This window comes from Sander lucioperca, chromosome 14, assembly GCF_008315115.2.
Source record: "Sander lucioperca isolate FBNREF2018 chromosome 14, SLUC_FBN_1.2, whole genome shotgun sequence".
NCBI classification, from domain to species: domain Eukaryota; kingdom Metazoa; phylum Chordata; class Actinopteri; order Perciformes; family Percidae; genus Sander; species Sander lucioperca.
The window spans coordinates 22,708,790-22,724,344 of record NC_050186.1 but is presented as its reverse complement, the minus strand read 5'-3'; the positions used below and the strand labels follow the sequence as shown (position 1 = coordinate 22,724,344).

Sequence of the window (15,555 nt, the reverse complement as noted above, 5' to 3'; positions counted from 1 at the left end):
TTATCTTTGTTTTCTGAGCGATTACCATTAGCAAAAAAGTGTGCAGGATTGTGCACTATAGTGTGTGCATTTTTGTTTGTGTGCATATGCTCAATGTAATCAAAGTTAATTTAAAGTTGAAGAGATGGCATTTGATGCTGCTGTAGTGCATGTCACTGGAGTGGGAAAATAAATGTCAGTGATTACATCAAAATGTATTGATGTTGGTGAGAGGAATGGGCTTTAATGACACATTTTTGTTGATGTACCAGTGTACCTACAAGCTTTACAACTCACAATTTGTGATAGATAGATAGTGACAAGACCGTTGTGCTTTGTTAACCTGTATTTGCATATGTTCCACACATGCACATGCACTTGGGTTAATGAGGTGATCGAATCACATATGATCCCTGTGTTCTCTACAGTAAAAGTGCTATTTTGTATGAACAATGTGTCCTTCACATCAGAAATCCTTGTTTATGGTTAAATGGACATGGACCACTGGTGTCTCATTCCTCTCAGAGAAAAAAACATCTGCATTGTTGTTGGATCGAACACATGCTAGGACAGAAGTGGTGCCATATAAATATCAAATGCATTAAACAGTGTCGGTTAAACTCCAACCTTTGTTTGTGTAAGTCCTTGCCAAAGTGTTCTTGAGCAAGGCACCTGACCACAGTTCTGTTCAAGAATACCTAGTTCATTGGGCTTGTAAAATGCATCATCAGCAGTGAGAACAAGCTCTACAGCCAACATCACCACTTTCAACATCACACACATGCCTCAGAAGAGAAAGCACTGTCAGTGTAGAGATGTGAGGCCTAACAGTGTCAACACAAAAACTGTGTCTTTGTCTGTGTGTGTGTGTGTGTGTGTGTGTGTGTGTGTGTGTGTGTGTGTGTGTGTGTGTGTGTGTGTGTGTGTGTGTGTGTGTGTTTGTGTGTTTGTGTGTTTGTGTGTGTGTGTGTGTGTGTGTGTGTGTGTATGAATGTATGCATCACCCTAATGTTTTGGGCAATCAGCCTCTTTCTGCGTGGCAACAGCAACAGATCAATGCTTTCATCGGGCTTACGTGGAATTCATGGCTACTCTCATCTTCAATACAAATTACTTTAATGAGAGCGGCAAACATCTGCACCCACCCTGAGAGACATCTAATTCAATGTCCCAATTTCTAAAATTACTTAACTGGCAAACAAGCAAAATAAGTTGTTTTTGCAAGTGTATTCCAAAACATTTAGGCTTCATTAACATCATAGTGTAAAACATTGATCCAAATCCAAATCATCAATGGCGCAAAGACATACCCCAAACAGTGATGGAGAATGCCTGTTTGTAATGATCCATTATGATCCAATTTGTTTAATATCAGATAGGAATACAGGATTCCTAAATTGACTGACTGTTTTTTTTAATAGGATATTTGATTTCATGTCTGCGTATGGAGAATTTTAATGTTTTTAACCTCTGACGCTGTAATTTACATCTCACGCAGGCAGTGTGATTTACAATAATCACACAGATAAAAGCATAGCCTTAAGAAAAATTCATAGCAAATTTCAACACACATATATAAATATATATACTGTATACAGGAAAAACTGTGTATGTCCTTACTTTAGTAACAGCAGGGTATCCGGCAGCTACCTCACCAGAGCAGTAGGGCTTCTCCTCGTGGGAAACTTCGACAGTGGAGGCCCACTGGTCAAGGAAACCATTGGGGGTGTAAAGGCCACAGTCTCTCACACCCGTCTCTCGCTCAAAGTCCTCACACACCCCATCGCCATCATAGTAGTAACACATGCTTGGCTCCTCTACAGGTGAACAGACAACAGAAAAAAAGTTCTAATTTAAAATAAATAAGTTACTGTGTTTGATCTGTATAGTACTTGTTCACTAAAGGGATGTTTAAGTACAGCTAAAATATCAGTCAGTCAGATTCTACATATTCCCTGCCACCATGGTATAGCATGTTTTCACTTGCACAAAGCCATACAGGTGAGTTTTTACACACTTCAACCTTTACGACTCACTCCCACTCTCTCATCCTTTTTTTTTTTTTTTTTTTTTTATAAAACATGTGTTCCCCTGATCCTTTGGGATACTACTCTAACCGTGTCTCTATTGTTTTGGAAGGTGAAGAGAGGAACAGATAAAGAAGGGGAGGAAGGTAAGAGATAAAAGGTGCATGGAAAAAGGAGGATAAATTCTTGAGTGTATGACGATCTACAAACAGAGACAGAGAACATGTTAATGTCAAAAAGAAAGTCAAAAAAAGATTAATGGGAGAGGGTGATAGAGACAAACACAGAGACAGGAACTAGGGAGGAACCAGACAGGTCAAGAGGTAAAGAAAGATACACAGACCTCCCGCCCGGAGTTAAGGTCTGGAACTGGAAGCTTATGGACTGAAGGAGAGGGGAGCAGAGCAGGGAGGTTGCCTGGGCCTCACTGCTCTCAGCTCTAAGCTAAAGCAGTGTCAGCCGGTGGGGTTCCAGTTAGGGGGAAGGCAGGATTCTGTGCCAAGTTGGCTGGGGCCTCCTCCTCGAAATTCCAACTCTCTCCAGCAAAGCCAAAAACTCAAGTCAGTTCTGTGCTCTGGCAATGGTGAAACGAGGGGCTACTGAGGGGGCATACAGAATAGGCTCCCGCCACTCACTCAGCAGGAGCAGAGGCAAGGAAGAAAGGAAGGAGCGAGGCATGAGGAAGCTTAAACAGTGGCTTGTGAAAGCTGCAGAAGTAATAGGTAGTGTGAGTGTGAGCTAAAGAGAAGGAAAAGGAGTAAGAGAAAGGGTATTGCTACAGTATTTGAATTTAGACAGGGATAGAATAAACAGATAACGGAAAAAGTGTAAAGATGATTGCGTGCAAGAGCAAAAAGACAAGAGCCCTACAGTTGGAGAAAGAAAGAGACAGATGAGATGAACAAAGATGACGATGTACAGACAGACAGAGAAAAGAAAGGTCCAGAGGCTGTCAAAGCAAACTATACCCATTTCGTTTTGTTTGATTTTTTTCAAGACAGCAAATCTAACCCTCTAAAACCATCACTTTTCTGATAGCAAGAATATGTGGCTTAAAAAATCCATAATGCATTTCCCTTATGCTTTGTCTGCACCTGTGTTTACTGTGGCTTGGAGACCTTTCGAGACATAACACCTGGGATTGTAATGCCAGGTGGGGTCATGGGAAAAGAACTTGTCGATTTAGTCAATTCCACATTTAATTTGGCTCAATCGTGTGAATAGTCTATTTAAGCTCATCCAGACTGTAGCACCCTGGCCCTGTTGTATACTTTTTCCATCCAACTCTCTCTTTTACTATCCAACACACTGACAAGCAGGCACTCTCTCACACATATAGACAGATAGACAGAAGGTCCCATCATTATAGTGTCAGATTTCTGTGCAAAACTACAACTATTGTCAGAAAGTGTTGGACACACACACACGCGCATACCCCTTTGCACTGCAGTTGGTGGAAAAACAGCACAGCCAATGCAGTCATCCAGCAATCTGACAGGGATTAAGTGGCCACTTCACAGAAACTCACACGTGTGTGCATACATGCATGCACTATACAGTTAAATGCACACACACACATACAATCACAACAGGGGGTCAAAATTATTGTCTACAGCAGGAGAACTGGACAGGAAACGATCCATCTATTCATAAAACAAAACAACGTAGGAGATGCCAATCACTCAACTATGTAAAATAAGATGACTCACCCTTTAAGAAAATAATGATTTCCAGATTTATTTATTTTTTAACAAGAGGTCAAAGTCATTATGATATCTAACGGCATTTTTATTCTTTTGAGAAAGGCATGAAGCACTTGAATAAAAGACGTCCAGATGTTAAATTGGTTTATTCACAAAGTTAGCTTTTGGGTCTTATCCAAAACTTTGCAACTTTGTTTCAGTTGCCTCTACGCAGACAATATCATGGCAAAGAGGAATAAAGAACTGTAATGTTATGTAAGAAACTGGTGGTCAAATCATAACTTGTTAAATGTCCCATGTAATGTAGCATGTTAATGTCATTTAAAATGTGACTTTTGGCCAGTAAAATATGTTTAGAAGCTCATCAGTAAACATTATTAAAATAATTGAACATTTTCAATATAGGCTACAGTATTGCAAGTATTTTATATATAGTTTTTCTGTCATTTTTTTCTGACACTTTTCTTTTCAAAAGAAATCAGTTAATTTAAGTCAGTTAATTCTATTTCCAGTATTTTCCCCAACAGTAGTCAAGAGAAGAAACCCGTGACTGCATTTTAACCTTGACGATACCTTTGTCCATATAACTTACCAACACAGTTGAAGAAGGGCTCTTTCTTGCACTGACTGGAGCAACCATCCCCATTCATAGAGTTCATATCATCACATTCCTCTCCTTTGGAACTAAAATATCAGGAGGAGATACTCAGAAAACATGCACACACACATACCGCCAAACGGATAAATAATGAATGTAACACATTAGGAGTAAAGTTTATTTTTGTGAAAATGCTTCATTGCACATCCTTATGGATACTTTTATATATATTTTAATCATGTTAGTAAGGGTGCCTGTTACCTCTGGATACGTCCATCCCCACAGTAGGGTGCCCCCAGATCGTGTACCAGAGGTGGGGAAGGCTCACTTTCACTCCGGCTGGAGATTGTTTGGACCTGGTAGGTGTACACAACATGTGGCGCCACATCCCTGCACAGAGAAAGACAAAGATCACAGTAAGTCCACATATTTCAGGATAATGTGAAGCCTCGAAGAAATGTCTGATAAAGAATCCCATATAAAGAAAGGAGTAAGATCAGCTGAGAAAGATACTTGGACAAGGCCTGTGAAGAACGGATCGATAGGACTACTGCTCTGTTTGCTAGTGTGTGTGTGTTGTAGCAATCTTCAGGTATCTCAAGTACCACTAGCACATCACAAATTAGAAAATCGACCTATATCCAGTCACTGCATTTACCCGGTTTGGGTCCAAATTTGTTTTGTTTTCTCACCCTAGTGATTTAAGGAACCATCATGATGAATACACAATGGACAGGAGAAATATTGGGGGACTACTCACTTTGCTGGTGTAAGACTCCATGATGGTTTCTTGAGTCACCATGATAAGGAAGTCTGAAAAAAAAGTCTGAAAGGAAAAAAAAAACATAAATGAGAAAACCAAAACCATAAATAAATAAAAATATCAAAGCTGTAAATGAGAAACCATAAGCAAAGCAGCAAAACAAAACTCAAGGAAAGAATACTGTAAATGAGAAACAACAAAAGTGCAAGTGAGGGTGCTGTCATGACATCATTAGTTGTCCTGTTTGTATTGCTATTACATGCTTATGTTTTCTCTTTGATCTGTTGTTTGCCTTTACATGTTACTTGTATTACCATCAGCTTTAATCATTTTTGTTGGATTCTGGCCCTGTTTAAACTATGGGCAGGTTTACTGGTTCCTGTAAGCTAGTAATCAAGTGAATGACACACATCATGGGTCTCTTCAGACTCATCAAAACATCTTGAGTCGGAAGAAACATTGAGCTGAGGCATGTAGCCTGTCTCATGAATCCACAATATTGTTTCATTCTAACAACTTTCCTAACAGGAAACCAAACTAAGAACAAAAGTTTAAAAAATTAACAAGTAAAGGCAAGCAAAGAATCTGAGAGTTTATGTATTTATTTATCTATTTTGACTATTATAAACAATAAAAACAGGATAACTGATTTTCACATCAGCACTCTCATTTGCAGCTGTGTTTTCACAGTTTTCTTTCTGTTTTGACTTTTCTTTTGCTTATAGTTTTGGTTTCTCATTTCTAGTTTTGATTTATCGCTTATGGTCATAGTTTCTCCTTCATGGTTTTTGTTTTTTGGCTTTCAGAGTTTTTGACCCTACATTTTGTATGTCCGGGTGTGAGTGAGTGTGTGAGAGTGTGTGTGTGTGTGTGTGTGTGTGTGTGTGTGTGTGTGTGTGTGTGTGTGTGTGCACAAAACTGAAGACTAAGTGACTTTATTTCTTTACATTCTAATTTTGATTCAGACATGAACTCACTCACCACTACACAGAAAATGTTATTTGATGCATAAGGGCATAGGATTGCATAATTGTTGTGTATAATCATGGCTATTATTTGTTAAGTACATGACAAAAATTAGGTCTATGAGTGGGGAACAACATCGGGAAATGAGGGTAATAGGACCGAAAGGTTAGCCATGGATCATTTCATGTGGACCATCAAGTACTATAGACCGACTTTTGGAATGCCCTCTGCAATGCTGTAAATGCAGTGACAAGCATGCAGGGATACTGTACGAGGGCCTACATGGATTTATATGCTCATACAAATACATGCTGGCACACACACGCAATACCTTTGTTGTTAATAACACACTGCCAGCCAACTATATGGCCTTTAAACTTAAACAAGAGTACACAGGCATTAACCATTATTCCTACTGCTGCCATATAATCCCCAGTGTGAGAGTAATGCAGCACCAGCAGCAAACATTGCCATAAGGTTTCACCCAAGGCCAAAGATAAAGTCAGAAATCAAACCAAGAAAGTGTTTGAGTGATGTGCAGGGAAGCCATAATCTTTTATGAGCTCTAAGTCAGACCATTCAGTTTAACATTTTGGTCCACTAATCACAGAGTTGGTGGTTTGATCCCTGGCTCCTCCTGTCCACATGTCAAAGTGTTCTTAGGCAAGACAGTGAACCCAAAGTGTGGGTGAATGAAAAGCAACTACCATGTATATATGAGTGCAGTTGAATGTTCAAAAAGATGTTAATGAAAGCAGCAGGTATATTCTGCATTCCCATGTACAAACATAAACACTCTAATATACTGCATTGCATTAAGGTTTTCAAATGCATGATTGCTTGTGGATACTTTTTCCCCCCCTCATCTCCTTTTCTCTTTTTGTTTGTTCATCGCAATTACTGGCAGACGAAATTAGACCAAGTTCAAGTTAGCTGCACTGTCTCAATTATAAAAACTGATGGACCTAAAGATCATGTAACAAAATGAATTTCCCCAGAGCAAAATGTGTGCCTAGGATGAAATATTTATGTTGGCTTTATTATTATCAACACAGAACGTTTGACCTGACAGACTCTCTTTTATACTTCAGTATGTCCTGTTCTGCAATGTTGGCTCAAGCTGGTGTAACTTCAGGCTACACTCAAACATGCCCCCTCTAATTGAATTAGTTTAGCCCCTGGAAAAGTCGAGCTGTGGGAGACTTTATCTCTGAGGAGAGCAAACACACAGAATAGGCGGAAAGAAGAGAGAAACCGATATTGCTTTGCAGGAAAGCAGCACATGAATTACCCTTTTATGGATAATGAGAAATGCTGGCTATTATACTGTAGGTAATCCAATGCACAGTAATTGCACCGCTTGATCAGGCCACACTGAGAGACATGCAAGAACAAGCAAGAACAAAGAGACAAGTAGCTAGATCCGGCTGAGTAGGAGGCTAACGAGGAGAAGAACAAGAATATACTAGAGAAAAAAGTTGAGAAAAAATTTAAAGAAGAAGAGATAGGTAACAGGAAGGATTGAATGGTGATTTTTAAAATAGGGCCTAGAGATGTATACAATATATAGGGCAGGTGGGTTTCTGAACCCTGTGCTACTAAGCAACAAATGTTACATGGGTGTCATAATGCACAGTTGGTTGTAGAGGGTCAATAGTGCAACTCCTCATAGCGTGATAACAACTCTTTAAACATAACTTTTAACCTGTTCCCAATTAGGTGAATGCTTGATTCCCCCTGACCTCACTGCTAATAGCCATGCTGTGTTAGCTGCTGCGGTTAGCAGCAGTGAAGACTGAAACAGAACAAGTGGTGCAGATGTAACACAGTTCCATAGATCCTCTATCCCTGAGAACTTGGTGAGTGGGATATATATAAGAACAACATTTAGAGTGACAGGGACATTAATTAACAGTACATTTGTGGAAGTGTTTATGGCCAGCATCATCTCTGGATCCCACTTGATGAAGTACAATCATTTGACACAGGTGTATGTAATGGACAATATCCTGTGATAGACATGACTTCTGGCGGCCATCCAGACTTCTTAAAACCACACTTTCATCTGTAACTGATAAGCTATGATATGTAACTGATCTGAGATGCAACTCATACTACAAAGGACTTCACTTCAGTTGCAGACAAGGTGTCACGTGATAAGATTTCATCACTAGGGTTTCTTTGTTCATCCAGACATTCTTCTCAAGACCCCTGTAGGAATAGAGGTTTTATCTTGGCTCACGCTCAGTCAGGCACAAAGAACTGAAATATGCCTTCAAACGTGTTTTGATAGCACCAGGTGATTACCCATGGAAGCATGAGCTAATGTATGTTCCTGCTACTGAGAGCAAGAAAAGTGTTGGTGGGTTTCTGTGTTTATCTGTGTGTGAGTGTGTGTTCCTGTCTCCACTAGTGTGTGCACTAGGCTTATGTGTGAGCATGCATATGGATGTGCTTCCGTTCTGTAGCTGCTTGTTGTTCTTGGCTGAGAGATCCCAGATGAGAAAAGCAGATACATTTAAGGAAGTTGAGAAAAAGTCTTAGATTGAGCCTGCAAGAACAACAAACAGGGCAATGCTTCTTTTGTCAGTATGGCAGCTGACACACATTTAAGGTTTCATTGCTTTTAATTTTAAGTTTAGACCTAAAAGAGGTACTTTAAAAGAGACAGACAAATGCAAACGTCCAAACCCACAAATACCAGAAAGGTAAAGTTTGTTGTTATTACTGCAATTAACTGCAGTTATTGATTACAATTGTTATCTTTACATGGAAAAGACACAGTAATCACCAGCACAGCCTCTGCCCAAGAAATACAACCTTCTTCTTGACTATCCACACAAACAAACCTGCAAACCCACTTCTGATATCCAATTTCTTTCAGTAGTCCCAATTTATTCCTATATGATTTGTCTCTTTCCTATCGTGGTAAACAGAGTCCTGGAAATATGCTGGTGAGTGCACCAGACATCCCATGACTCCCCATGAGGACTATACTGTTCACTCTGTCTGCAACTCATGAATATGTTTCATATTAGGAGGATTACGCAAGGCTCATTTCTAATGTCCAACATCCTATAGAGAAGGCAAGGGGGGGGTTTGGCCTGTTATGAAAAAAAGAAACTGTTAAGAAGTCAAATCAATGAGTGGTGAGAGGAAATTAACATTTACATGAAAAAAATTAGTTTTGCCAAAAGATTCATAGTTTATTTTAAATACTGATGAATTACTTAAAAATACACTAAAAGTTAGTTTAGTGATATCAAATTCAAAATTAATAAAGTTTTAAAGTTAAACTTTGAAATATATTCTTGTTGTTATTGACATTGCCAATGAACCAAAATTGTCTTAGGGAATACATAATTTTTTTTTCCATGTATGAACTGTATCTCCAAAACAAATATTAAGTTTGCTCAATACTTAAGGCCGTGCTGTGCCATCAAACCACGTCGGCATAAGCAAAAGTGTTTATAGCTGTTGCGAACGCATTTCAGATAGGCAATCATAGTATTGCAATGATTTGTATACACAAAAAGTGACAGAAATAGTTGTGTAAAGAATGAAAAAGTAGCTTGCAACAGCCACTGTCATTGCATCCTGGCATTGTATTGATACATGCAGAGGATACTCACAATGATGAATGCCAGAGTGCAGTGGTAATTTTCACAATTAGCCAGAAAGTGTGTAGCTCAAAACCCATAGTATAAGCAAATCTAGAATCTTCTTTTTAAGAGGAGACATGAGGTAAACTGACTTCTCAAGAAGCAGCAGATTAGCTGAGGGATGGATGGGCATGGGGGGTATTATTTGGAAGAGTTGTTCAGAACCAGGGTAGAGTCAGATTACAGAGGGGGTGTGGGGTAGTATTGATGCTGGGGGAGCTGCCCTCTCTCTCTTTTGGCTGGGAGGTCTCTTCACGTCAGCTCTGAGATAGGCTTTGACTGAATGACAGCTCTGAAACCCACATCAGAAAGAGGATTAGCCAATGAGCTGGGGTGCCTCAGAGCGATGGAGTCAAATTAACCCAATCCTCCTACTCTGTCTTTTCATACTTTCTTGACCCCCTAATGTTCTCCTCCAACCGCTTTTGCACTCCCCCCCCCACCCCCCTTGAGCCTAGCAATGATTTACCCCCAACTTGTCCAGCCTTTCACCGGTGCGACTCCTCTTCACTTGACCCTTCTTACTCTCTACCATAATTTACTCTGTCACCTTGACCTCCCAGCCCTTAGCCATTCCAAACTAACTACCACGCATGAATAGAGCCAAGATGTCAGTTGTCCTCTTTCTCAGTTTGCCCCAGCTCAGGTGAAGGCCAGTGGCCTGACAGTGGGAGGTCAATCAACCCCCTCAACCAAGAGCTTCATCAATGGAAATATGTTGCATGAAGAAGCAGCTTACTGTGTGGTCAACAAAAGCATTTCAGCAGCTGCACCAAAGCGATCAAACAGAGCACTTCACAAAGGCTCTGTCAAAGGCTGTGTTTGTTGTCAGACAAATTTCTCTTGAGTGACCCTTGGTTCTCCTGTTTGACGTTTCTTTCTCTTAGAATTATTTGTTTGTTGAAGAATGCCACATAAGTACTATGCACCAGAACCTGTTTGCCTAATACTTACTTGGTTTAAGTAGTGCCATGATATGCAAAGACACAACTCACAAACTGCTTCCCTTGCATCAGTATCATAAGTTAGCTATAAAGGCTAATGTCCATGCAATAATTAGTAACCAAGAGTAACTCAAAACATTGGAAGAAAAGTGCAAACCGCCCCTTGAGCATGTTTTTTCTAAAATTGTTTGTTTTCATTTTCTCATTTAGTTTTTTAGAATTTGTGTTTTTATGTTTTGTTTAAACAGTTTTTAGGTAAAATGCCTCTTTTTTTTAAAGACAACATATATTTTTGTTGTTGTTGTTGCACCTTTTCTTCATTTCAATGAGTTAAAGACTTTGATGGCTGGAACACACATACTTGCTATAAAACTTCTGACCATTTACGAGACAAGATTCCCTACACTCACAACAGAAAATAGTCAGCCAGTGCCACTGACCACTACCACTGGAATGCAACCACAGCTAGTGAAATACACCACAGCAGTGAAACTACCTACAGCACATCAATAATCACTGAAGTGTGCCAAAACCTCCAAATAAATGCATCCCTACTGCAGACAGCCTTCCACGGACACAGCCATTCAAACAGAAATTTGTGTACGGACACTTTATGTAACTTAGGTATCATCACTCCATCTTGCCTCACATGCATACTCACCTTTTTGGCTCTTATTAAGCACTTTCCTTTTATGAGAACCACGCTGACAGCACAATAGTGAGATGGCACAACACACAGCAGTGTCAAGTATAGCACAATCTTTATTGAGTCAGCACATTCCATGAAAGCAAAGCACTAAACTCTTTCCACAGTGTGCAGATAATACCTTTAACAAGCCAACTTGCCCTTGCTTCATGGAACATGGGAAAAAACAAATGTGGGCAACAATTGACCTCTGACTTAGGAAACAAATGTTGGGCAGTAGATTTGAAACTGCAGAAGCAGTGGTGGCTTGCTAGTGCTCCTGGGGGTATTGAAAAGGATATCTTGTATTACAAGAACATATTTTGTGGATAGTTTCCACAGATAAATAAACACCTTCTTACTGCCATGTCCAAAAAACCCATCACACTAAGGCAGGAAGCTAAATGGTAATCACTCAGCAATTCACAACTTCTTTATTTTTTTAGATTATTCTTTTGGGTTTTTCAGCCTTTCATTTTTTTTGACAGGACAGCTAGGTGAGAGAGAGGGAAAACATGCAGGAAATCGTTACAGGTCAGATTTGAACCCTGGACCTCTGCATCGAGGCATAAACCTCTCAGTATATGTGTGCCTGCTCTACCCACTGAGCAACCCAGCCACAGCAATTCTCAACTTCTAAAAGAAAATACTTTGGGTAAAAACTATTTCAAATCAAAGCATGTCCAGTGAATTGTATGGCTTTTCCTCCTCTGCTAGGGGAAAGGTTAGTCTTTCTCAAACCTTGACAAAGACCAAACTTTTCTTGATGTGTTATTTAGAATTTACTCAGCTCATAAATGTCAGAGAGGACATATGTAGATCTTTGTACACTCATAAAAAAAAGTATTCACCTACCAGGTCACTTACCTGTCTGTATATTGGCGGGTAGGTTCATTCAACCTTAGACCGTGTGGTGCATGGGTGAAGGGTGGTTGACGCAACAGACGGTAGCGTAATGGTTGGCAATGCCTACAAAGTATGCAGTCTGGCTTGGATGCCAAGAGGGTGGCATCAATCTCTAGGTGTTGTTCCATAGTAAAAAACTGTACCCCATACACCTCTTCCTCTATGTCCAGCTTTAAAGTCAGTGGGGTGTCACAGAAGACATTACTGGGGCCCAATGAAATGTTGTTCCCACTGACAGTCAGTAGCAATATGTTATGGATAGCTGGCAGTGCTGTTTCCTCAGGGCTGAAGAAGGTGACCCACACAGTCAGGGAGTCTGGTATCAGCGGGTAGGGGAACTCTAGTTGAAGCATGCAGCCCTGGAGAGGGCACTCCGACAGGCCGACAACACCTTGCTCATTCCCTGCATTGGGGCTCCAGGTGCGCACACTTGGCTCACAAGCCTGCTCCACATCTGGAGGGCCTGTGGATACAAGACAGACACAACAAAATTACATTAAACATAAATCAGACACAATAAGCAAAAGTCACCTGGCCTTTCCTACATTAACATAATGAATGATTAAGTAGTGATGAATACAAATTAAATGCTACAGGTCCTTACATTTCTCGAAGGATGCAGGAAAACGGGTAAAATAAAATTTCCATCTAAATTATAAACCTAATAGTATTTTTTAAAGTGCTGACAGATCAAGAATTTGAATCAGTGATCTTTTTATTGTATCTACACATCTTGCAACATCAAGGTAGAGGTGAAACTGAGAGTTCATTGTGAGTCCATCTGCAGAGGAAAGGCAGAGCTAAGGTGTGTACCTTCTGAGAGGGGCCTGTGCAGGGTTCTCACTTCAGCACAGTCATTACAACCTCTAACAGTCACACTCCAGCCATATTTGGAGTCCATACACAGCTAACTCACATTATCCCAAGTGACGTACACTAACATTCATCAAGAACTTTTAGAAGCCAGCAAGCAGCAGACACTATGTTCTCCCTCGATTTCCTTTTGTGCATTTCCAAGCTGGCAACCAACGAAGCCATTTGCTAACCTCATTTCTGGGCACCGTGCAAAATTCCAGTGTTTAATCAAGTGAAGACTGAATATGGTTTCCAAGCCACATTATCTCAACACATTTATTATTGTACTGTAAGTGTGTGTGTGGCCAGAGTGGAGGTGAATTGAAAGAAAAAGATAGACAGAGAGAAAGAGAAAGAGAGGGAGGGAGAAAACGGGGGAGGCTGGGAGAGAATGAACTAAGATACTCCAAGAGCATGGCTTTGCTCGGCTTATTTAGTCCTGGCTTTGTGGGTACATTTTCCTTGAGTTTGCAAGGAAAGGAGCTGTAGCCACTGAAAATATTTTGTAATGTCAGCTGTTATGATGGGCCCTACTCTTGCTCTGGCGCTGTTGCTAATGTAGTTGGAGATTTAAGAGACAGAATAGGAGTGTCATCCACTGTGTATCCTGAGGCAATGTAAACTGTATTTCAAAGATGCAAAGATGTATCTAGGATTGGCAGAGCAATCTGTGCAAACAAAGGGTTTGAAATCCAACATGAAAACCGCAATAATCTATATTTAATTATCTGCTTAATAGCAGACAGAGCAGCTACCTTCAACAATTCATCAAAATTCACAATGAAAATATAAATGCTATATTTTATATCAATTTCTTAACCCTCTAAGATTCACAGCAGCACACAGCCGCTCAAAAATGTACTATCAGCTGCTTACTGCTACATAGACAGCCCAGCTCTGAAGTGTTTGACCTATAATTCCTTTAGTGCAGGTAGAGGGGGGGCCCAAGGTGAGTGACGCATCAATACCTAAGCTTTGAATATGAGCCATTCATTCACTGTTGATTAGCTGATCCCATCTGGGTATTAGTCTGACAACAAAAACACCCATTCTGGGAAACATTTGATGAAATACATTGGGCATCACTGCGGAGTAATTGGTAATAGGTTCAATGTAAACCATTGTTTCTGTAGTCTCAAAGCTCTTGAGTATCTCATGAACATAGGTAGAGGCTGGACAAATGTAACTGAAATGGACAATGTTACATTTCACTGGAATTTTGGGTAATCAGTATGTATTCTTCACTGAAAGAAAGCTGATTGCTGCTTTTAGAGTACAGTAAGTACAACTGAGTTGAGGGGAATCAGATGGCAACCGGGCCTCTATGTCCCCTTATGCATTAAACAGTAGAGATGGAAAAAATAGTTTCAATTACAAATCAAGATTTTTTTCCTCATTTGAAAAGTCTTTATATTATATTCTGATAATGACCTCAGAACAGATGGTAATAGCTGTGTATATAAAGTTATATTGGGCCAGAGGCCTGCAATTTCGACAGTAGCCAAATTAGCGCACAACGCAGCTGTTCCTCATGGCTTGGGACATGGTAGGAGCTGTGTATCTGTCAGCCTGCATTATATTTTCACCCCCTAGTGACTAGGAATCGATGAATGCAGCTTTAAATAAAAATATAGTAAATCAATAAAAACACACTAACCACCTATAGTTGAACTGGAAACCTGTTTATTATGACATTGTTTAAGATAGTGCCTTTTCCTCTGCTCTTTTTTGGAGTTGGGGAAGTTCACACATGAGACGCGTGTAGTGAGCGTTTAGACCAAAAACAGTCCTGTGTTTAAAAGAATGGGAGGGTCTGCGTTGGTGGGGGTCGTGTTGTTTCAGATATCAATGAAAAGATTAAATACGATCGTGGAAGTCTACATGGGTTTAAAGGCTTATCAGGCAACAGAACACTGCATATTGGTTTAAAATACTATGAGACAGGATCTTACAACTGGAAAGTAATTACGGTGAAAATCATTTATTTTTCATTGCGATGATAGCCGGGTAAACAGTAGAAACACATTGTTCACATTACAAAGTATGCGTGCTTACAGAGTAACTGACCAACGCAGCACCCTGCTTGAGCTGTAGCTGTAGAAACCGTGGGATTTCCCAAACTGAATAAATCCCGCTTGCACATATAAACACAAAACTGCTTTGCTAGCTCCATCGTGAAAAAAATAATTTTATTCATTAGCATGATTGCCGTACTGTTTAGTTCAAAAACATCCAAAACACTGTACGAAAACATACCAGACGCAAGCTTTTATTTTGAAAAGTCTCGCGGACTGCACCAGCCGGGAGGGCATTCATGAGACGGGAGGTCTACGGGCTACAGCCATACCCGACTCAAATATCCTTTCGGTCCCGGTGATTATTTGTGAAATTGTGCAAACGACAGCCTTTTAAAGCCATTTGAGAAGGAAGGAGTGGTAGCATACAAGAGTTTTGGATAATGTTCAGC

At 40.1% G+C, this 15,555-nt stretch overlaps 1 protein-coding gene across 2 annotated transcripts in view; it reads right to left on the bottom strand.

Moving 5' to 3' along the window:
* The window catches only part of pappaa (pregnancy-associated plasma protein A, pappalysin 1a), a 101,749-nt gene that overhangs the window by 55,777 nt on the left and 30,417 nt on the right, over positions 1–15,555 (bottom strand). For both annotated transcript variants that reach the window (XM_031277960.2, XM_031277961.2), the window contains exons 7-10: positions 12,195–12,696; positions 4,569–4,697; positions 4,302–4,393; positions 1,600–1,796 (exon numbers count right to left, since the gene is read on the bottom strand). In XM_031277960.2, the coding sequence (XP_031133820.1) occupies positions 1,600–1,796; positions 4,302–4,393; positions 4,569–4,697; positions 12,195–12,696 (920 nt within the window). The remainder of the gene's footprint in view (positions 1–1,599; positions 1,797–4,301; positions 4,394–4,568; positions 4,698–12,194; positions 12,697–15,555) is intronic.